Below are 21,279 nucleotides of genomic sequence, written 5' to 3'. Positions count from 1 at the left end.
GGAGACCTGAACTGAAGGTCTTGCTTCTTCTAAGGATAGCTCTTGGCATCTTGCCCTCTTTGATCCCTCTCTCCCTGTTTTCACTTTTAGAAATGACCTTGAGAGAGAGGGAGCCTTAGAGGAGAGGTGTATAATCATTGTTTTCTTCTTTGGATTTATTTTTTTATTTGAAGTCATGTGTTTGCTTAGAACGTCCATGGTGCCTCACATGAATCCCAAGTTAAATACACTAAATAAGGTAAGACGTTGATGACAAAATGATCACGTTTCCATGACAGTAATGCATTTATGCTCAGAGATGATGTAATAGCCACATATGGAACCGGACTTCCCATTGCTGGCACCTTCTCTCCTCTCTCTCATCTCATCTACGTTGTATCCCTCTCAGCTTTAATGACAAAGTGAAGAAAGATACTAAAGGGTAGAGACTCTCATTAAGAAAAAAGGAGCAAAAACAAGAGAGATAAACAACGCGTTCAAATTCACTGATGCTGGGACCAGAGCTGTGAAAAGGAAAACGCTCAAAGCACTGGAGAACAATTCAAGTTCTTAGTGTTTTTGCCAGGACTATCAAAGCGTTTATTGAAACATCAAAGCTGTAGAACAAAAATGAATGCATGATGCGTGTAATTTGAAAAATAAAAAAAATGTCTCAGCATGCTGGTCTCATGTTAGAAGTGCGAGTTGTTTACTTCCTCAAAACCTGACTCAGCACTCTAATAGTTGGCCTAGATGCAGTAGCCCCTAACCCCAGGGAGCGAGAGAAATTATTATTCTTTTTATCTCAGTGGGAGAGACGAGTTTCTAGCCAGCAGGCTTTGACTGCCAGACTGGACCCCATGGCTCTTACTGTCTACCTGCAGCCCTGGAATGGACAGTAGGTAGGACAGAGACAGGCAGACTCTCATTAAGGCAGTTAGTAAGTAAGCCACACATTCATTACTTCCATCCTTCTTTCCTTCCATCCTTCAGTTGGTCATTCGGTCCCCAAGTCAGCAATATTATGCCTTCCTTCACTCCTTCCTTCTTTCCTTCCTTGGTTCCTGACTTTGTTCCTTCCTTCCAACAGTATGCCTTCCTTCCTTCTTTCATTCATTCATTCATTCAGTTGGTCACTCACTCCATAAGTCAGCAACATTATGCCTTCCTTTCCCCTTTCCTTCCTTCCTTCCTTGCGTCCTTCCTTCCGTCCTCCCTTCCTTCTTTCATGCCTTCCTTCTGTCCTCCATTCATTGATTCCTTCATTCATTAAGGGGTGCCGGGTAGGTTAGGCTATATAGAATAGGTAGATTGTTTGTCTCGCTAAATCTGCTCCTACCTACCTTGTGTTTTTCATCATGCTGTCCTACAAAATTTTGTTTACCACTGATTGTGTTTAGTTAGACCTAGCTAGACACACTCTCTGTAAAGCCCTCTGAGACATGCTTGTGATAAAGGGCTATATAAATAAATAAACTTGAAACTTGATTAAGTTGGTTGGTCACTCAGTCCATGAGCCAGCAATAGTATGCCTTCATTCATTCATTCATTTAGTCAGGGAATGACCCAGCCAATTCCTTCCTTCCTTCTTTCCTTCCTTCCTTCCTTCCTTCCTTCCTTCCAATCAGTAAGCCAGTCAGTAATTCGGTTACTAGACTCCAGACTACATTCCAATATGGTGATGGGTATTGTAATAGAGTGGGTTGGGAGTGGGCCTAATGTTTTCTACAGCCACATAAGAGCTGCAGTAAACGAATGGAGCATGAGAACTGTTAAAGACTCATAGACCGATATCTCCTGCAGACACACCACACACACACACACACACACACACACACACAGCAAGTCTTGAGGGTGGGGCATTACTGTGCTTACAGGAGACAACAGCTGAGGAGCATCAGTCTATTTCTGTTCTCCCCTAACCCTATGCTTTAGTTTCACAGAAGGTGTGATCATTATGGGGGTCCCTGCTGTACCTAAAGAGGAAGACAGGACACTCCCTTATTAGCTGCCCTAACCCAGATAACAGGAGAACTACACATATAAGCAGGGAGGGAAATTTACTGAGTCAACTAGCCCATGTCCACTGTTTGTTCAGTCTGGGCTTGTGCTTTAGGCTTTAGGCTACTAACCCACCAAAAAACTCTGAATAACTAATAATTGAATGCAACTGAACACTGAATGTCCAAAAAATTAGGGACACTTTCATGCAGTGCACTGATGAGGTGAATCCAAGTGAAAGCTGCTATCCCGTATTGATTTCCCTGATTAAATCTATACCAATCACAAAGGAGGAGACGTAGACAAAGAGAAGCAGACTAGTTGAAGAAGGATTTTAATCTTTGAGACAATTGAGATGTGGATTGTGCAAAAGAGGCTGCAACTCAATATCAGGAGGATGCTCCTAATATTTTGTACATCCAGAGTCTAAGGATAAAAGGATAATACTGTTCAACACAACAAGGTCACTTTCTCTCATTTTGCGGTTAAGTCTTTCTGTTTTACCTCTCAGCTTCCAGAAAGCCCCTCCTTGGTCAGACCGTTTTGCTTGAGCGTCACTCTCAAAGTTCACTTCAGTCCAGTCCCCTTTCTATGCTCAGACACACACTCACACACACATTCACTCTCACTTTAGACGCACACACACATTCACACAGCGCCAGACGCGTCCGCAAATAGTCCGCCTGCCGCTTCCAGCGCTACTTTGCTCTTCAGGAGACGCGCAGGACGACCTGTTGGATTTTATCACAGGAATATTGATGTTTTGTTCACTGGATTTCACTAAAGTATTTTGGGTTTAAATTTAAGTAGTTGCTTTTCACTTTTTTCTTCGCTCTCTTTTGTGATATCTGAGGTGACAACTTTTTTGGAATCGTTTTCTCAGTTCAGCAAACACGGATCTAATGGGTGAATAAACTGGCTGATTAAATATGCAATTGCCGAACCGCGCTGTTGGATTTAAATGAGCGTTTGATGGGGGAAATGAATAATTCCGAGAAATAACTCACTCCTCCGGATCAAAGGATTTCAAGGTATGCTCTTATCAACCATGACAATGCATTACAATAATCTGTTCATCTCTAAAGCGTCTTGCTACAGCGCATAATTCACTTTTTTTCAACTTTAAGTTGAAAAGGTTATGGTTTTTGGGAGTTGCAGCGCTACAGTTGGTTTGAATGGTTGAAGTGCGTTTGTGCGCTTGCGTGCGATTAGACAGATAAATCGAGAGAGAGAGAGAGAGAGCGAGAGAGAGAGAGAGAGAGAGAGAGAGAGAGAGAGAGAGAGAGCGAGAGAGAGAGAGAGAGAGAGAGGTAACCTATAAAACGCCCAGGAAAGGAGGAGAATGAACCCAGAAGCCTGGAGCCCATGGGTGGCAGGTGTGTGGGTGCTTGTCGGTTTAATTAACGGCTGTTAATCTGTCATTTAAATTACCTCCATCTCACCATCATGTGCGTTAAAATTTCCCTGACGTCCAGTAGCCACTGGAGATGGGCCGGTTGCCTCTCCTGTTTTCTTCTCCCTGTTGTTATTGAATTACCGTATGTTTTTTGAGAAGCATGTGATTTATATGGTCTACATAAAATAGGCCTAATTTAATTTCATTTGACTTCATTTGATTTTGATGCGGATGTGCGTCTGTGCGCAGTGGCAGCCTAAAGGGAAGTCTTTGTACGAGACAGTAGCCATCAGTATCTGTGGGCTGTAGAGTGGTGTGTGTGTGTGTGTGTGTGTGTGTGAGAGAGAGAGAGTGAGAGAGAGAGAGCGAGAGAGATGCCATCTGAATTTATACTGTGATGCATTTTGAAACAAAAATCTCCTCATCTATGGCTCTTGACTTCCTTTTCTCTTTGCCAGTGAACGTCTCAGTGTAGCTTCTGCACCTGCGGGCTGAAGATGTATCGGAGCGTGTGTGTGCTGGCGGCGGTGCTGGCTCTCGTGCTCCCGCTGGGCCGGGCCTGTCCCAGAACCTGTAACTGTTACCAGGCCAGCGAGGTCCACTGCACCTTCCGCTCCCTGCTCGCTGTACCGCCCGGCCTGCCTGCACACACACTGCGCATAAACCTAGGGTAAGGCAACGCTCACACACACACACACACACACACACACACACACACACACACACACACACACACACCACTTCCAAATTACATGTTATTTGTAGAAAGTTTTGCATTACCACAAATTTCCAAAGTTCTCTAAAAGAAACAAAAAGTACAGAACCTAAAATGGCTATGAAACGGTAATGGTTTTACTGTGGCAAAGGATATGTACAAGAAGGAGAGCACAAACCTCTGCCAACGCTGAACAATTCTCTAACTTGCCTTTACACCCAAAGACATCATTCCAATCACTTAAATTTTAAGTTAAATTGATTTTTAACACTGCAAGCATACAGTTCGATTTTGGAATCAAGTCTCTATCTACGTGAGTGTCATAGTTATGATTAAAAAATGATAATTATCTAATGGCAGAAAAATCTAATCAATTGTTCCTTGGCCTAAAGCCTATCTGCCCACCAAATTTGATGGAAATCCGTTCATAATTTCTTATCCTGCTGACAGACAGACAGACAAACAACCTCATGGGCAAAAACATAATCTTCTTGGTGGAGGTAAATATTATTGGTCGTCATTGACTGATGATGTCATTAGTTGATGCTGCTGCTTCTGTGCTCTGGTAGGTTCAACAGCATCAGCAGGATCCCTGACAATTCACTGGCTGGGCTAAAGAGGGCGGAGCTTCTGATGCTCCACGGCAATGACCTCCACCAGATTCCAGACGGGGCGTTTCGAGACATGAAATCACTACAGGTAAACAGGAAGAAGAGCAACAACGACAACAACAAATCCAGTTCCAGACTAGGCGTGTCAAGGTGTTAACTGTTCCAGGAGGAAGCCCTGGTCCCAATGTCTTAGACACAGAATCAGAATGAATAGAGAGGGAATCCCATTCAAATCAAAACTGTGGACAGTCATTTCAGCTGGTACAGTTATATATGATATCATGATAGAGAAACGCCAACATCTTCAATTATACAGTTTTTCTTTTTGCATCTTAACAAACGTCGTTTCCCAGTCAATGTATGGAAAGTGCGTCTCTGTCCTGGGACCAAACCAAACCATCTATAGTGCGTTGTGAAAAGTCAGAAATACATGCCTGTTAATTTGGGAAATTAATCAGTATTTCCTCAGGTATTTAACCTTCGACTCTTTGGAGATGTTTTGCGGGACACAGATGTGAAAGTCAAACCAGGAGCAAGTCTCCACAAAGTTTACTTTCATCCTGCTCCATCTCCCCAGGCAGGGAGGACCATGCATGGGCTTCTGTACTACAAATGTGCTTTACTGGAGAAAACTCAACTCTTAAACATGTACATATGTACAGTATGCATGCACAGCCCCTTAAAAGAGTTATGACATCTGAATGTTAGTTCACTGTTTGACAAAGAGCAAATTTAACAACATGAGTAATGTAGGGTTTACACAAGATCACACAACCATATTACAAAAGTCTGGAACGGAAGCCACATTGATGTGTGCCTGAATCTTGATTGATGACAAATGGATGCACAAATCTAGGAAGCATTTAACATTTGAACTCTGCAATCAGTATGCAAATCGATATGACACAGTTTAGTGTTTGTCCTCATGCGATTCTGTTCAGATTTTTCAGCAAATTTTCCTAATTTCTGTATAAGTAATGCATAATTTATGTCCGTATCATCATTCTTTTCACTGCTCGCTGACAGGAAACATATTGGACATTTTAGCAGCAACCTGAGGGCAGAGTTAGCAGTCCAGGGGGGAAGTGATATTACTCAACCGGCGATTATTCCCCTCAGCTCCGAGGCAGATGCTGATATATTTGCCATTGTGTGATAATGGGATCCATATTTCCATGTGTTGACATCTTCACGTGCTATATCTGTCAGCAGCTGGAACTTTTCCAGCTAAGCAGTCTCCCTGGAGAGCAGATTTATCATAAATCTCAGAGAAACAGTGTTCCACAACCCGGTTTCCATGGTGTGTCTTCTGAAATATTTGGTGGATTCTCCACACATGACAAGAATAACAATACTGTATAGCTACTAAAGAGTCTCCTTCCCAGGATGAAGGACTACATTTTTTATTTGAAAAAGTTTAAGAACAGCAGTGTTATAATGTCCCTTTAGTCCTCTCTGTTTTGACCTGATTAATTTACAGCATGGATGTATGGCTGTAGTGGGAAATTTTCTCAGTTTCAGCATAGGAGATTGTGGGCCGCTGTAATGTTTTTTATCCTTACATTTTTGCTAAAATTGACACAGGGTGCATTCAAGCATTTTTGGCTACAAGGAAGATGTCACCCCTCTTCATCCACACTCAAATCACCCCCTGGTCATGTGGATGAATGTCACGCAATTCAACTTATAAACAAGTTGTGTCCCCTGACAATCTCATGAGCATGTATTCTGCTTCTGAACAACAGCTCGCCTCTCCACTTCCCCTCTTGTCCCCGATTTTGAAGCTGAGATATAACATGCTGAAGATCTTCCCCCGCATTCTCTCCTCTCTCCCACTTCAACTCTTAACCAGAGACTGAGGAAAATCTCCATTTATTTGCTCTTCTAAACCCCCCCCCCGCTCTCCCCAGATATTAAAGCTGAGCTATAACAAGCTGAAGGAGATCTCTTCATCTCTGACCTTCTCTGGCCTGACCTCCCTGCTGCGCCTCCACTTGGACCACAACCTGCTCCAGCACATCCACCCCCAGGCCCTGCTCCAGCTGCCTAGCCTCAGGCTGCTACGTCTGCAAGGGAACCGGCTGCATCAGCTGCACCCTCACAGTCTGTGCACGCTGTCCCTCCTGAATACCTATTACTACTCGACACTCAGGTAAAATTTAACACTTGAAGTACATGATGTAGTAACCACTGTCGGGGGGAAGCTACTTTGAAAGTCTAGTTTTATAAGCTACCTTAAATAACCCATCTGGCTTGTCACAGAGGAATGTTCACTTTCTTTTGTATGTGAAGTCCATCACTCCTACATTTTCACTTGGTGAAATCCAAACCAAACAATCCAATCTGGGTTCTTCACAGAAAACAGTGGAAGGAATGTTAACTCTCTGTTGTATGTAAACTTCAATAAATAGAAGGGTCTTTGTAACATCTGACTTGTACAACCTTAATTAAAGGAGTAAATAAAAAATGAAACAATAAATAAAAAGTAATAAACAACTAAAAACACAAATCAAATTTGAAGTTAGTTGAACTACCATCAAGCTACAGCAAAATGTAATTAAACTAGTAGTTTACTAGTGAAACTACTCCCAAAAACGGATAATAACGTGATACTTTTGATTGATCCCTGCAGTCTCAAACGGAAAATTAATAGCCTGATGGAAAAGTAAAATTCCTATCATTGGTTAGTGATATATAGGTGAATACCCTAACTTTTAATACTAGCTACACCATCATCAGTCTCTGCTCCATATGTATTACTACTGCATACTGAGGTAAACATACAAGGTATACAAATGGATATATAACTTGGGCCTGATGATGATGATGCTGAGAATGATAGATGGATGATGATCTCAGCCTGATTTTCTCACCTTTCACTCTCACTGCCCCCTCCTTCGTCCTTTCATCCATTCCTCTATATCTTTCCTGCTACCTCTCTCTCCTCCTCTCCCTCTTCCTCTTTCCTGCTCTTCACCTCAACTCCTCACCCCCTTCCTCACTTCCTCTTCCCCTCCCTAGACACCTAGATCTGTCCAACAACAGTCTAACCACTCTGCCCAGAGAGACGCTAGTGACAGCGCCCCTACTGGAGACTCTGGTGCTGCAGGCTAATCCATGGAGTTGCGACTGTAGGATGAACTGGTTTCTCAGCTGGAGTCTGGCTCACCCAGGTGACTGGCATGTCTGTTTATGAAATTTTCATTTGTTTTCACTTGACATTTTATCTCCCATTTGCAGCCATTTGGTCTGCCTCCAAGCAAGTGGTTTCATTCAATTGGGGATGCAAAATGGTGAAAGTTAAAGCAACACGTAGGTAATGCGAGTGTGACTGGAAGAGAGGAAGGGGACAGTGAAAGATGAATGTGGCGAATGGAGGGAGAGAAGACTAATCTGTTGGTGATTCCAGTCTATGGGCTCGACATGATGATAAGCAGTCTATATGCCTTTTAATATTGTGTCAGATCCAGCTAGATGACAGAAAGCAAGGCTAAGTTTACTCTCAGATACAAAGCACCACATCTGGTTTTGTTGTCTTAATACCTTTGACATCTTTCCACCTGCTTTTCATCACACTCTCTTTCCTGTCTCTCCTCTAGTCAGTCGTTTGGCTGTGATAGAGATGTGAAAGAGGGTTGGACCGTGAAATGTGTCTCATTGATATGCCAGATTTACCTGCTGTGACTAATCTGTGATGACACCATTGATGTGTGCAGACAGCTGAAATATAGGCTAATGAGTGCTGTGTAATAATGAAGCGATGCATATTGCTGATTTGTAAGCAGACAAAGCAACCATATGTAATTAGTTTGAGATATAAAGGTTGATGAACAGTTAGGAAGAGCTGGCATGACTAATTTATGACACAAGTGATGTGTGCAGATAGCTGAAATGTGGGCTAATATGTTTGTGTAGTTGCTATGATGTGATATACAGTGGATAAGCCATAGGCGGCCTATCATAGACTGCCTATCATGACATAATTCTGATCGCTCTCTCTTACTTTCTCTCTCTCTCTCTTTTTTAATTAGGCTTAATGAAATGTACCAGAGGTCCTCAGTGTCCAGTCTGCGCCTCACCCAATTCCCTTCAAGGGCAGGGCTTGCTCGAGCAGAGTGACCTATCCTGCTCCTCGCCCGTCATCTCCTCCCCGGGAAGAGACCCACCTCTTGAGGCAGACCTCAGTGAGATCCAACCAATTGAATCCTTCAGAGAGCCTTTAGGCACCGCCTCTCTGGCTCTATCTGACCAACAGGGGAACAGCGTTGATCTGAGCTGCAACATCACTCACTCTACCAACTCCCCGGATATTGCTCCTACTCCTGACCTCTCCCTTTCCTCCTCTTCTCCTCTCTCCCTCGCTCTGGCGCTCTCCCTGGAATGTCCCGTGGAGAGAGAGAGCTACGAGCAACTTTGGAGGATCCTGGCTTACTACAGTGAGACTGCGGTCCGCCTTGAGAGGGAGATCATGCTGAGTAAAGCCCCAGCTTTGGCTTACCGTTACAGGCAGGCAGCAGAGACAGAAGGATACTACCATACTGGAGTCAGAGTTTCAGTTAAAGCCAAACCACATTGGCTGCTACAGCCAGCTATCAGCATTCAACTTAACAGAGCGCAGTCCAGCGGACACAGAGTTCAGCTTATACTGACAACAAGAGTGTCTGCTCATCCTGACCCTATTTCTCGCACCTTGCTATCTTCCTCCTCCTCCTCATCCTCCCCTTCTCCTCATCCATGGGTGCTGATTTCAACTAACCATACCACCACGGCTCTGGCAGCAGTAGCAGGCAGTAGGGTAGAGCTACCCTGTCCTCTTCTCAGTTCTGGTAACCCCACCTTACAGTGGATTCTCCCAGATGGATCCAAACTCATCTCCCCCTCCAGCAGCCCAGATGGAAGGCTCCGGGCCTCGGCTTCTGGTTTACTTCTACAGAAATTGGAGCTCTCGGACGCTGGGCTGTATCATTGCGTGGCCCGGGTCGGTAGGGACGTAGATGTTCTCCCCCTGCGCCTGGCAGTGGAAGAGTCCTCTGTTCCACCTCCTGGAGAGCAAGTGGGCCCTTCTGTCACTGGAATGGTTGGGGACCCTGTCAGTCTGCCCTGCAAGGCATCTGGTTCACCAACACCTCATGTTAGTTGGGTGTTACCAGATGGGAATATAGTACGATGGGGCTTAGCTGTGTCGGGTGGACTCACTATACAATCAAATGGGACTCTGTCCCTGCCTCACCCTTCTCTGAATGACGCCGGCCAATACCGTTGCATGGCGATCAACCAATATGGCGCTGACTCACTTTCCACGCAGCTGGACTTAAACCCACGTCGCGCCCCACCTATCAGGACTTCATTTCCCAGAGGGCCACAATCAGCTGCTGGCCGGTCAACCCGGATACGAGCCCCATTGCTACGGCAGACTATGGTGGAGGAAGGGTCAGGGGATGGAGAAGAAGAAGAAGAAGAAGAAGAAAGGATTCCTATTGCCAATAAGAGGCGTCCAAGACCACCCCAACCCCCCCTAAACAGACGTTATCCAATCGGACACCCCCGAAGACGTGGGCCTGTGAGAGGGGGCCCCCCAAGAAGGGGAGGGGGGGCAATATCCACCACTGAACAGAGAAGAAACCGCTTTGACAACAGACATAGAGTTAGCACAACCAAACAGAGGATAGACCCTCAGAAATGGGCTGATCTACTGGCTAAGATACGCCAAAGGACCGCCCTCAACAACACCAGTGATCCAGTCACAGCGGGAGAACCCACACCTGAACCAATAGGCAGAGAGAAAGGTCGAGAGACAGGAAGACATGAGGGAGAGAGAGATGAAGAAAGAGAAAGAGGAACTAGAGTGGAAGTGGAAGAAACTGAAGAAACTGAAGGATCATCTATTGATGACGTCAGTCTACAAGAGGAAGGCCTGCACCCTGTTCATTCTGTGCACACAGAAACACAGACTGACAGAGAGACAAAAACAGACACCAAAACAGACACAGAGATAGAGAGAGGCACGGAGAGGCCAACAGAAATCCAGACAGACATGGAGAGAGAGAATGTGACAGAGACACGCACACAGACAGAGAGAGAGGGTGACACTGGTCCACAGACAGAGACAGCGACAGAGACACAGAAAGACCCAGCCACATCTAAGCCGATCTCTGGAACCAATGAAATCGTCCCAGAGCCAACAGAAGCAGACGAGCGAGGAGCAAACCCTAATCCATCGAGAACCAGGCCTCAGAGCCCCCGACAGGGAGTCTACCCCAATTTGGTTCCCAACTCGCGCCCCCAAAGCCCCTGGAACGCTCGCAGGAGGATCGGACAGCGGAGACGGATCATCAACAGGCCCAGGGGGCGACCTTTGACCCCACCCCAACCTCTCCCTGACCCTACGACCCTAGGATCGCAAACTGTGACCCTTGACACCACCACCATCCCAACGGATACTTTGTCTCTGCCTTCTACAACCACTTCTCCAGCCACTATGTTGGCAGAGAGCAACCATATTAGGACTTCTAGTGCCGCTCCAAATGGCTTGGAACTGAATCCTCTGTCTCCCTCTGTTTCTCTCTCTCTCCCTCTGTCCCCTTTTGAATCCGCCTCCCCCTCTATTTCCTCGTCTTACTCCCTGACTCCCTCTCTATCCACCACCCCCTCTCCCTCCTCCTCACATCCCTCCACTTCCCAGACACACACAGACACGATGACTCACTCAGTCAACATCCCAGACAGTGTGGAGATTGCTCTCGCACACACACCCACACACACACCCACACGCTCTCATGTCGCGATGGCACGGACACACATGCCAGCCACGCAGACACCCGCAAGGACACATACGCATGGCACACAGGGACACACACCCTCAGGCAAACATGTTGATAGACCCCCAAGCAAACACAGTGAGGAGCTGGAGAGGAATTTGTCAGGTGGGCCATATGTGTCTCACTCCTTCACCCCTCACTCATCGTCCTCCTCCTCCTCCACAGTCCCCAGTACAACTACAACTGCCACCACTGCTGCAAAAATCACTACAACTCCATCATCCACTCTTAAAATTAGCACTCATTCCACTAGTACTACTAGGAGCACTACCGCTATCTCTACTACTACAACTAGTAAAATTACGATTCCCATCACCACCACTTCAACTAAGATTACTCCCACCACTACAACTAGAAGAACTATAATAAATCCCATCACTTCTACTACTACTACTACTACTACAACCATTACTTCTACAACTACTCCACCTTCTAGTACAATCAGAAGCACTACAACTAATCTCACTCCTATGACTACTACTACAACCATAATTATTCCAACTTCTAGCACTACCAGAAGTACTACAACTGTTACTACTGCTAGTACCACAACTCCTATTCCTACAACTACTACCCCTACTACTACTACTTCTACAACTATTCCTCCTACTACTACAACTACACCCTCAACCACGAGAACTACCACTAGGGCAGCTACTCCTATTACTTATACTAGTGCCAGTACTACTCCTACGACTACCACATCCACAAGTACCAGAGCATCTTCCAGAGAGAGGCCGAGCCCGGGGCAAGTTGACTCCAGAGGGAGGCCTGTTTCTGGGGTTCCAAACCAGAGCAGACCCCTTCCCGACTGGAGGAACCCTGGAGCTAATTCTATTCCAGATTCACACAGCAGCAGGCCGCGCCCGCCCTCCTCTCCTTCCCTCCCTGCTTCACCTGGGGTGAGTTAAAAATCTCTTTATATGACCTAAGATAACATGCCATTTTGTGGATCATGCAAAGCACATTACAATACCATGAGTGGATATATTGCGACACCAGAGGGAACCCAGCTAGACAGGACCACAATTTGTTCATTGTTAATTTGTTAGTTCATTGATTTATTGATCTTTCCCCCCCATTTTTATGTTACTTATTTTCATTCATTCATTCAATGGTTTCTTCAGTGCTCTCTTAAATGTATGTAGTTTGAAATTCATCTATATACAGCTATTTATCTTTGTTGTCAGCTAAGTGGAACCCAAATTAGCATTTCTTTGCTAAGTGAGTTCTGGCCCAGAAAACAGCAACACACACACACGACACACAAACGGAGAGTGTGCGAACCCTCAGGGAAAAGCTTAGCAGAAAATGCACAATAGATCTGAAAATAGTTTAATCTGTATCCAGATGACCTGCTATTAAACCTTAGGGATGTTTATAACAATTCTTCAATTTCATGGATTTTCCAGAGTGATGGCAGAGTCCCTGTAAGATCTAAAGAGGAGATTAAAAACATGTGTTCCACAATCAACAGCATTATGTGCTTTCAGAGCCTAATCCTAAGGGATTTAAGATAGTCAATTATTAATTAATTTGCAGAGCTCTGCTGGCAGGCCTGTCCAGACCAACCCACTGGGTCCACCACAAGTGAGTAACTCTAGATCTAGGATCACAGCGATTTTATATTGAATTTGTGATCCTAATACAGTACAATGAATATAAGAAGGGTTTCCAAAATATTATTTATTCATTTTGCTTGATGTGTTTGCTCGATATTACAAAAAGACAAGTAATTACATCATCTAAATTGCAAAGGTCAACGGTGCAAAGATCCATAGTGAGTTTACTTTAATTCCAGCATCATTTTGTAAGAGTTGGATATCTCATTTTGGAATAAAACTCTTCATACTGTTATATCTAACATTTCTTTGGTTAGCTATGGTATTATTACCTCTGCCAATGAAGTTGGAAGGAGGCTATGTTTTCACCCGTCTGTTTCCAAGATATCTCAAAAAGTTACTAATGGATTTGAATGAAATTTGGTGAATATGTAGCCCTTGGCCAAAGGATTAGCTGATTCGATTTTGGTGGTGACTAGGATCTAGGATTTCCACCATTAGATGATTTTTGTTTTTTAGCCATAACTATTATACTGCGTTCAAAGTCAGCTGCTTAAAAAGCATTGCTTCTTGTGTTATTTTGTTGGAAAATCAAGACAAATAATAAACAAATTCAAACCTTTATAGAAGTTGCAGCTTTGCAAGTTCAGTGTTTGCAAAGGTCTGTGCTCTACAGAGTGCCTTCTAGTTATCACTTTTCAGTCACCATTGATCATCATTGATTATTTTATTTGTCACTATAATGTGGTTTCTAAATCTTTGTCACAGGTCCCAGTTGTGAGATCCAGACCGAGGATCACAGACCCCCATATCAGGACGGTGTCGGTCCCAGCAGAGAGCACAGCCAGGCTGGCCTGTGAGGCTCAGGGAGAACCCAAACCCTCCATCACATGGACCAAGGTCTCCACAGGTACACACAGTCAGACAGACACTAAGTCAGGCACACATTCATTTCTGCACACACACATGCACTCTCTCTCTCTCTCTCACACACACACACACACACACACACACACACACACACACACACACACATTTTTAACAAAACTGCTCTTGCATGAATCTATGAATGACGGCCGAGTTCAGTTTACTTTTATTTCATCAATGTCTTCAGAACTGAAACACTGAATAACTTTCTGCATTCATTTCTTTAACTGCAGCTAGTATTTAGTCATTCTGTCTGTCCCAAAAAAAAACCAACTTTACTGCACATGTGCCATTGTGGGACACAGCCATAAAGACTCTTTTGAGACCGATCACTGCATCACTTTGAGGGTTAGGGTTAGTTAGTCAATTTAGCACTGCCATTTTGTCATGCATGCTGGCTTCCCCAAGTGTCAACCTGTTTGCAGCTTACCACAAATTACGTGCTTGTTTACAGTAATGTCCAGTCTGTTAAGAAATAATTAAGAATGAATTCTCTATTATTAGCAAACTAATAAGAGTTTCTATTTACATTCTGAAGTCACTGATTTGAAAGGAAATCACGCTCAGCCTCAGTATGTACTGTGACGGCATGAATACTCACACATACAGTCGATTTTACACCGATGAAGTAATTCAACACCCATTTACACCCAGCATTACGCACTGGCATACATACAATGGGCTTTTCTTAAGCTTGCCATGATGGAAAAAACACACTGCGAGAAAGTAATGGAAGATTTTGTGCATCGCATCACTGAGTTTACTTCACTGCTGTGTCACTCTGTGTGTCCCTGTCCCTCCTTTCCTCTCCGTCTCTTTCTCACACTCTAACTTTCTTTCCCTATTTGTCTCTGTTTTTCCCCACTCGCTCTGCTCACTGCTGCTCTCTCTCTCTCCCTCCCTCCCTCTCTCTCTCTCTCTCTCTCTCTCTCTCTCTCTCTGTCTCAGGAGCGGTGATGTCACTTCACTCCAGGGCTCAGCGTTTTGAGGTCCTGCCAAATGGCACCTTTGTTATCCAGAATGTTCAGCTGCAGGACAGGGGGACGTACATCTGCAGTGCACACAGCTACCTGGGCCGTGACAGGTAACAGCACTGATACCAGTTATTAATATTAAAACACTATTCACCATTAATTTATAATGATCATCGTTTGCAATATTTACAATAATTAATTATGTAGACCTAAGGGGAACTCTCACTGCATGCTTATTATATATTTTGTGTTGTTTCCTTTTCCATGCTGAAGAAAAACTTTTTTTTTGTGAAATAATATAGGTCATTTTGAGAGACATACTTAACTCCATGAATATATAGAATTCAGCTTTTCATGTGCAGACACAGCTACAAATCCTATTAAAAAGGTTTTAAGGGGACTTAAGACATATGCAACGCTTTGTATATGACATCCATCTGAGGCATTTGATTTGTTTGAAATATGCCATATATATGTGTCTGTGTAACTTTATTAAAACATGATAAATCCCCATATGGCTTGTGTTTGTAACAGTTTGAATTGTTTTAAATGTGTTTTAGGTCTATACTAAATGTGTGATATGAAATTTGTGGTGTGTTTCCATCAGAAATGTGTGTTTGAAATGTTTAAAACTTGTGGTATGTTTCGATATTGAATGCGTGTGCTTTATGTTCTTACGTGCCAGGATGCTCACCACCCTGGAGGTGTGGTCCCGCCCCCCTCGGATGCAGCTGGCCAGTTACAGAGAAACTACCATTCACCAGGGTGGGGAGGTGCGCTTGGACTGCCAGGCGGACGGCGTTCCAGCCCCTCTGCTCTCCTGGGTTCTGCCCGACCGCTCTGTCCTGACCCCTGCTGACCCCTCCCGCGGTCGGATCACCATGCAAACAAATGGAACGCTCCACATCTCGGTAACGTTACCTAGCGACCGGGGCGTGTATCGCTGCGTGGCCTCCAACTCGGCGGGTGCTGCCAGTGCCTCTGTGCGCGTGCATGTGTCCTCGTTGCCCCCGGTGATACAGCAACCCCGAGAGGAGCGCTTGGTTTTGACTCTGGGGATGCCTGTTTATGCCCACTGCTCTGCCCGGGGCGCCCCGCCTCCGACACTGCGCTGGCGAATCCCAGATGGGACCCTGGTTCGTCCATCCCAGTTTCTCCATGGAAACCTCTTCGTCTTGCCCAATGGGACGCTGCATATTCGGCGACTCGGGCCAAAGGACGCTGGGAGTTATGAGTGCACTGCAGGCAATGCTGTTGGAGCTGACAGGAGGACAGTGAGGGTGGACGTGGGAGGGGCAGAAAGACAAGGAGGAGAAGGAGGCAGAGTAGGAGGAGCAGGGAATGGAGGGACAGGAGGAGCTGTTACCACATCCAGACAACAATCTCCTTCATCTTCCCTCCCCTCCTCTCCCTCGTCTCTCCCCATCTCCCACTCCAATCCATTTAACTCCACCAGACTCTCCCCTCCATCTCCGTTTGATAGATCCAGGACCTCCCCGCTCTCCCCCGGCTCTTCTCGCTCCTCTCTTTATCCTCACCCACCCACCTCGACTAACTCCCCTCTCAAAAACAATAAAGCAGTCAGCGCCTCCCCCACACACTCCCCCAACTTCAACCGAGCTAAACTCCCCTCTCTCTCCCCACCCTCCTCTCTCTCTCCCTCAGTCCCAACAAATAACACCAAACTCTCACCCCCCGTTGTCAACAATGCGAGACTCACCCCTTCCTCCCCTACTGACAAAAGCAGAGCCTCCCCTCTCTCCCCCTCTTTGCCCGTCTCCCTCCTCAGTAAAGCCCGTATCGTCTCCACCTCGCCCTCCATCACGATGGTCCACTACGGGGGGATTTTGCAGCTCCACTGCTCAGTATCTGGCAACCCATCCCCCACCATCATCTGGAGGACCCCCAACAGGAAACTGGTGGACATGCATTTCAGGTACAGGTGGTGCGCATGTGTGTATGAGGAAGAGAGAGGTGTTTATGCGTGTGTGTGCATCGGGAATGCTGTAGTTTTGTTTGACAAAAATGTAAATGTAAGTAAATATAAATATGCATTAAAAATGTGCAATTGCAACTTCTGTCTTGCAGTAATTCTGCTGGTATTGTGTTTCTAATTGTGTGCATATATGTTTTTGTGGTGTGTGTGTGTGTGTATTTGTATGTTTGTGTTCTAGTTTTGACCGGCGTCTGAAGGTCCATGCTAATGGCACCCTGTCAGTCCAGGCGGTGACAGAGAAGGATGCTGGAGACTACCTCTGCATCGCACGCAACAAGGTCGCCGATGACTACCGCCTCCTGCGTGTCTCTGTGGCTACCAAGCCTGCCAAGATCGAGCCCAAGCAGCCGTCCAATCAGATGGTGTCATTCGGCGGGTCGCTGAAGGTGAGCTGCCAGAAAAAGAAAGGAATGCTTTATTCTGTGTCTCAGCTCCCAAAAGTTATGTTTGTTCCGAAAACAGATAACAGTTATGAATCAAATTACAATTTAATTAGGATTATGAGAATGCTTATTGGTCTTCTATCACTCTTCTATCACCGGACAAGACTGCTGTTGTACTGGGCACAGGGTAAGAAATTTCAGAGGGTATTTTTGCCCCTTGCCCTTGATCTGATTTTGGGACATTTTGGTTCCTTTCAGGGGCAATTTTATTGAACTATGAAATAATACATTGGCATTGCATATTGGCAAATAAATACTCAATGCAAACAGCAGATTTGCTTTATTTTAAATCATAATATATCACAATCCCACACTTGTTTTCCACTGCTGGAAACTTGCGGAAGGCCTTACAAAAGAGGATCCCCAACCAGTCCATCTTCCATCCCTCGATTGTTTAGTTTTTACACTATTGGTCGTTTTATTGTTTGTTGCAGTGGTTTGTGTGGGTTCGGCATTTTGTTCTACTGTTGGCTGCGTGGTGCCAACATTTTCTACTGCTTCAGGCTGTGTGCTCGATTGTTTTCCAATCAAAAGTGGTCCAGTTTTCTCATCCAACGCACTGGAAAAAACTGCTCCCACGAATCACCAAGGGTGGAGATGGAGACAGTAGTTGCATTTGCACATTAATATTTGACAACTCGGTGAAAAGAATGTGAACAGGGTGAAATACAAAAAAGGGGAATTTTTTGTCCCTCATTTTTAATTTCATGGTCATTTTATGAACTTTCAAGGGCATTTTTGCCCTGAGCCCTGACTGGTAACGCCCAAGGATGGATGTGTCTAACTTTGTGGGTGTTACCAATGTGTTCTTTCTTTTCTATTTTCTACTGTGACTGTGAAAAAGTTGAATACACGTATAACACCTTCTGACATAGAAAACTGCAATATCTGCAGTGATTCAGCTTTCATCACAATGAAAGTCACATAGCCCGGCACACAGGAAGTCATAACAACCATTTAAAAGCAGCAGCATTGCAGCATTGCAATTGAGTATTGATCCTGTTCCCTCCAGGTGGACTGCCTGGCATCAGGACTGCCTGACCCAGCTGTCCGTTGGAGCCTTCCAGACGGGACCATGGTGAACAGCGTGTTGCAGGGGGACAGAGGAGGGCGAGCACGCAGGCTAACTGTGTTTGACAATGGGACATTACTGGTTCCAGCAGTGGGAATGAGAGAGGAAGGAGAGTACACTTGTTATGCCGAGAACCAAGGAGGGCAAGACACCATGAAGGTAAGAACAGAATTTCCTCATGGAGACGAATTTCATTCATATCTTCAATCAAATTAACCATGTTAATTTATTCATTCAATTATGCTTTCATTCAATTGATTTATTGCTACCTTGATTTACTTTCATGTCATTTACTTTTTTTAACCATTCATAAATTGATTCATTCATTATTTCAACTGTTCTCTGTAATCGTTTTATTTAATCAAAACATGCAATTAAAAATATTAAGCACTGAAATAACAGTACATACTCAGAAAATATACTGCTCAATTCATTCATTCATTCATTTATTCATCCATCCATTCATTAATCGATTTATTCATTCCTTTAAGGTCAAAGTTAAGGTCATGATGACTTCTCCACCAACCTTCACTGATGACCCAACCTATCACATCATCAAAGTGCGACAGGGAGCCACTGCCTCCATTCGCTGCCGGGCCACAGGAGACCCCGCCCCGACAGTAACATGGTTCTCCCCAAGCAGCCGTGTCATCCCACGAAGTTGGGGTTCCGGTTATTTTTTGCAGCGGGTTGTGATGGTGTCAGATGGAACTCTGGAAATCCGTGTGGCCCAAAGGACCGACGCAGGGAACTACACCTGCCGAGCGAGCAGCTCAGCCGGGGAGAGCAGCAGGGTGGTGGGCCTGGAGGTGGACGCTCCTAACCATGGACTGAGTAGCAGGATGGGGGGAAGTGGAATTACTGTGGGAGTCAGTGGAAGAGGTAGGAGTGCTAGCAATGGGCCTGGTAGTGGTCACAGTAGTAGTAGGTCAGGTGACAATATTGTTAACACAGGGCTAAACAGGGCTTCTCCTCATTATGGATTTACCAGTGGAGTCACAAGCAGACTTGGTAGTAACAGCAGCAGCAGCAGTAATAGTAATGATAGGGTAAGAAACACTGTACCAAGTACTGGCATTAACATAGCAAACAGTGGCTTTAATCCTGTCAGTAGGACTGCCAGTAGTATTGGAGTCAACGGGCCTAACAACGGAGTTACAACACGACTTGGTAGCAGTGTAATCAGTGTTGGAGTGAGTGGGGCTAGCAATATAGCTATTAAAACAGATAACATGGGAGTAAATAGGAATGGACCTGGCATTGCAAGTAGTAGTAATAGTGTGGGTAACAGTCACAACACAGTTAGAGGAGTTAGTGTTGGTGGGGTGGCCGGGACTAGAGGTCGGACTAGTAACGATGGTAGCACTAGCACAGTCTATGGTAGCACAAGTGGTACTTCTAGTAATACTGGAGTTATTAGTAGCAGTGCGTCTAATAATGGAGCTGGTGCTAGCATACTGCGAGGAAATGGGTTCAGTAGGAGTAGTAATGCAGGAGTGACTAGCAGTGGTACTAGTGATACTGGTAAAAGTGCTAGCAATACAGGTTCTAATAACTCTGCTAACACAGTGGTGGGTGTGGTAACATCAGTGAAGCAGCACGTGGTTAAAGGCCAAACTGTTCTTTTACCGTGCCCGTCCCACGGCTCCCCTCCCCCCCGTCTGTCCTGGCTTCTGCCTGGTAACGGCGTTTTACCGGCTCCTTACTACGGCAGCCGACTCACCGTATACCGGAATGGCTCCTTGGAGCTGCGGGGCGTGCGGCCGAGTGATGGCGGGATCTTGGTGTGTGTGGTGAGAGGAGAGAGAGGAGAGTCGAGGATACAGGTGGAGCTGGTGGTCTCTGAGACGCAGGAGGAGGCCAAAGCTCCACACAGGGGAGCGGCTGTAGAAAGACCTGCGCCGAAAAGTCCAGTTTTATTTGAGGCAGCTCGCTCACCAGAGTCTGGTCGCTCCTTAAGCCCACAACCAGTGTTACCTGAGACGCTTCCTCCAAGAATCCCAGTTACTGAAAAGCCTCCACAGAGAGCTCCATTTTTACCCGCTGCACCTCGCCCAGCAGGCCCACCCCTCCGCTCAAGTGTCCCAGTCTCAGAGCCAGTGGTGAGCACCAGAACAGCCTCCCTGGTGAGCATCATTAACGGAGAGAGCCTTCGCCTGCCCTGCCCCGCTCCTCCAGCCCCCGGCTACGCCCAAGGCTCTCTCTCCTGGACCCTGCCCAGCGGCAAGGTGCTGTCCCGGGGCGAGAACGACGACTCGGGCCAATACTCGGTCCTGGGGGATGGAACGCTAACGGTCCAACAGGCATCTGTTTTCGACCGCGGCTCCTACTCCTGCCGATCCACCAATCACGACTCCTCCTCAGTCTCAGTCGTCACGGTTCCTGTGATTGTCATTGCCTACCCCCCACGCATCACAACGGGCCCCTCCCCTGTGACCTATACACGGCCTGGGGTTGCCGTGGAGCTGCCCTGCCTGACCATAGCGACACCCCGGGCGACCGTAACCTGGGAAACACCAGACATGTCACAGCTGAGGGTGACGGGTCAGGCGCGTATCTATGGCAACCGCTACCTTAGCGCTCAGGGTTCCTTGGTGATTCAGAACCCGACGAGTAGGGATACAGGATTTTACAGATGTACCGCTAAGAACGTGATAGGAGCTGACACCAAGGCTACCTACCTGCATGTTATATAATGGAGTGATGCGAACACATGCCCAGACATGCATCTGTGCACACACACACACACATAACACACACAGAATGCACACATACACAGACATGC

At 45.8% G+C, this 21,279-nt stretch overlaps 1 protein-coding gene across 1 annotated transcript; it reads left to right on the top strand.

The window, feature by feature from the left end:
• Positions 1 to 3,873: 3,873 nt before the first annotated feature.
• On the top strand, positions 3,874 to 21,199 carry LOC139915813 (matrix-remodeling-associated protein 5-like). Its single transcript, XM_078286060.1, has 12 exons — positions 3,874 to 4,046; positions 4,661 to 4,790; positions 6,613 to 6,854; positions 7,724 to 7,875; positions 8,734 to 12,422; positions 13,851 to 13,992; positions 14,958 to 15,093; positions 15,669 to 16,919; positions 17,158 to 17,365; positions 18,435 to 18,653; positions 18,986 to 19,376; positions 19,449 to 21,199. The coding sequence occupies exons 1-12, from the start codon at positions 3,874 to 3,876 to the stop codon at positions 21,188 to 21,190; spliced, it is 8,475 nt and encodes a 2,824-aa protein (XP_078142186.1). The 3' UTR covers positions 21,191 to 21,199.
• Positions 21,200 to 21,279: the final 80 nt, after the last annotated feature.

Source organism: Centroberyx gerrardi, chromosome 10 (assembly GCF_048128805.1).
Source record: "Centroberyx gerrardi isolate f3 chromosome 10, fCenGer3.hap1.cur.20231027, whole genome shotgun sequence".
Classification (NCBI taxonomy): Eukaryota; Metazoa; Chordata; class Actinopteri; order Beryciformes; family Berycidae; genus Centroberyx; species Centroberyx gerrardi.
The sequence above is the reverse complement of the archived record's forward strand: the minus strand, read 5'-3'. Positions and strand labels throughout refer to the sequence as shown.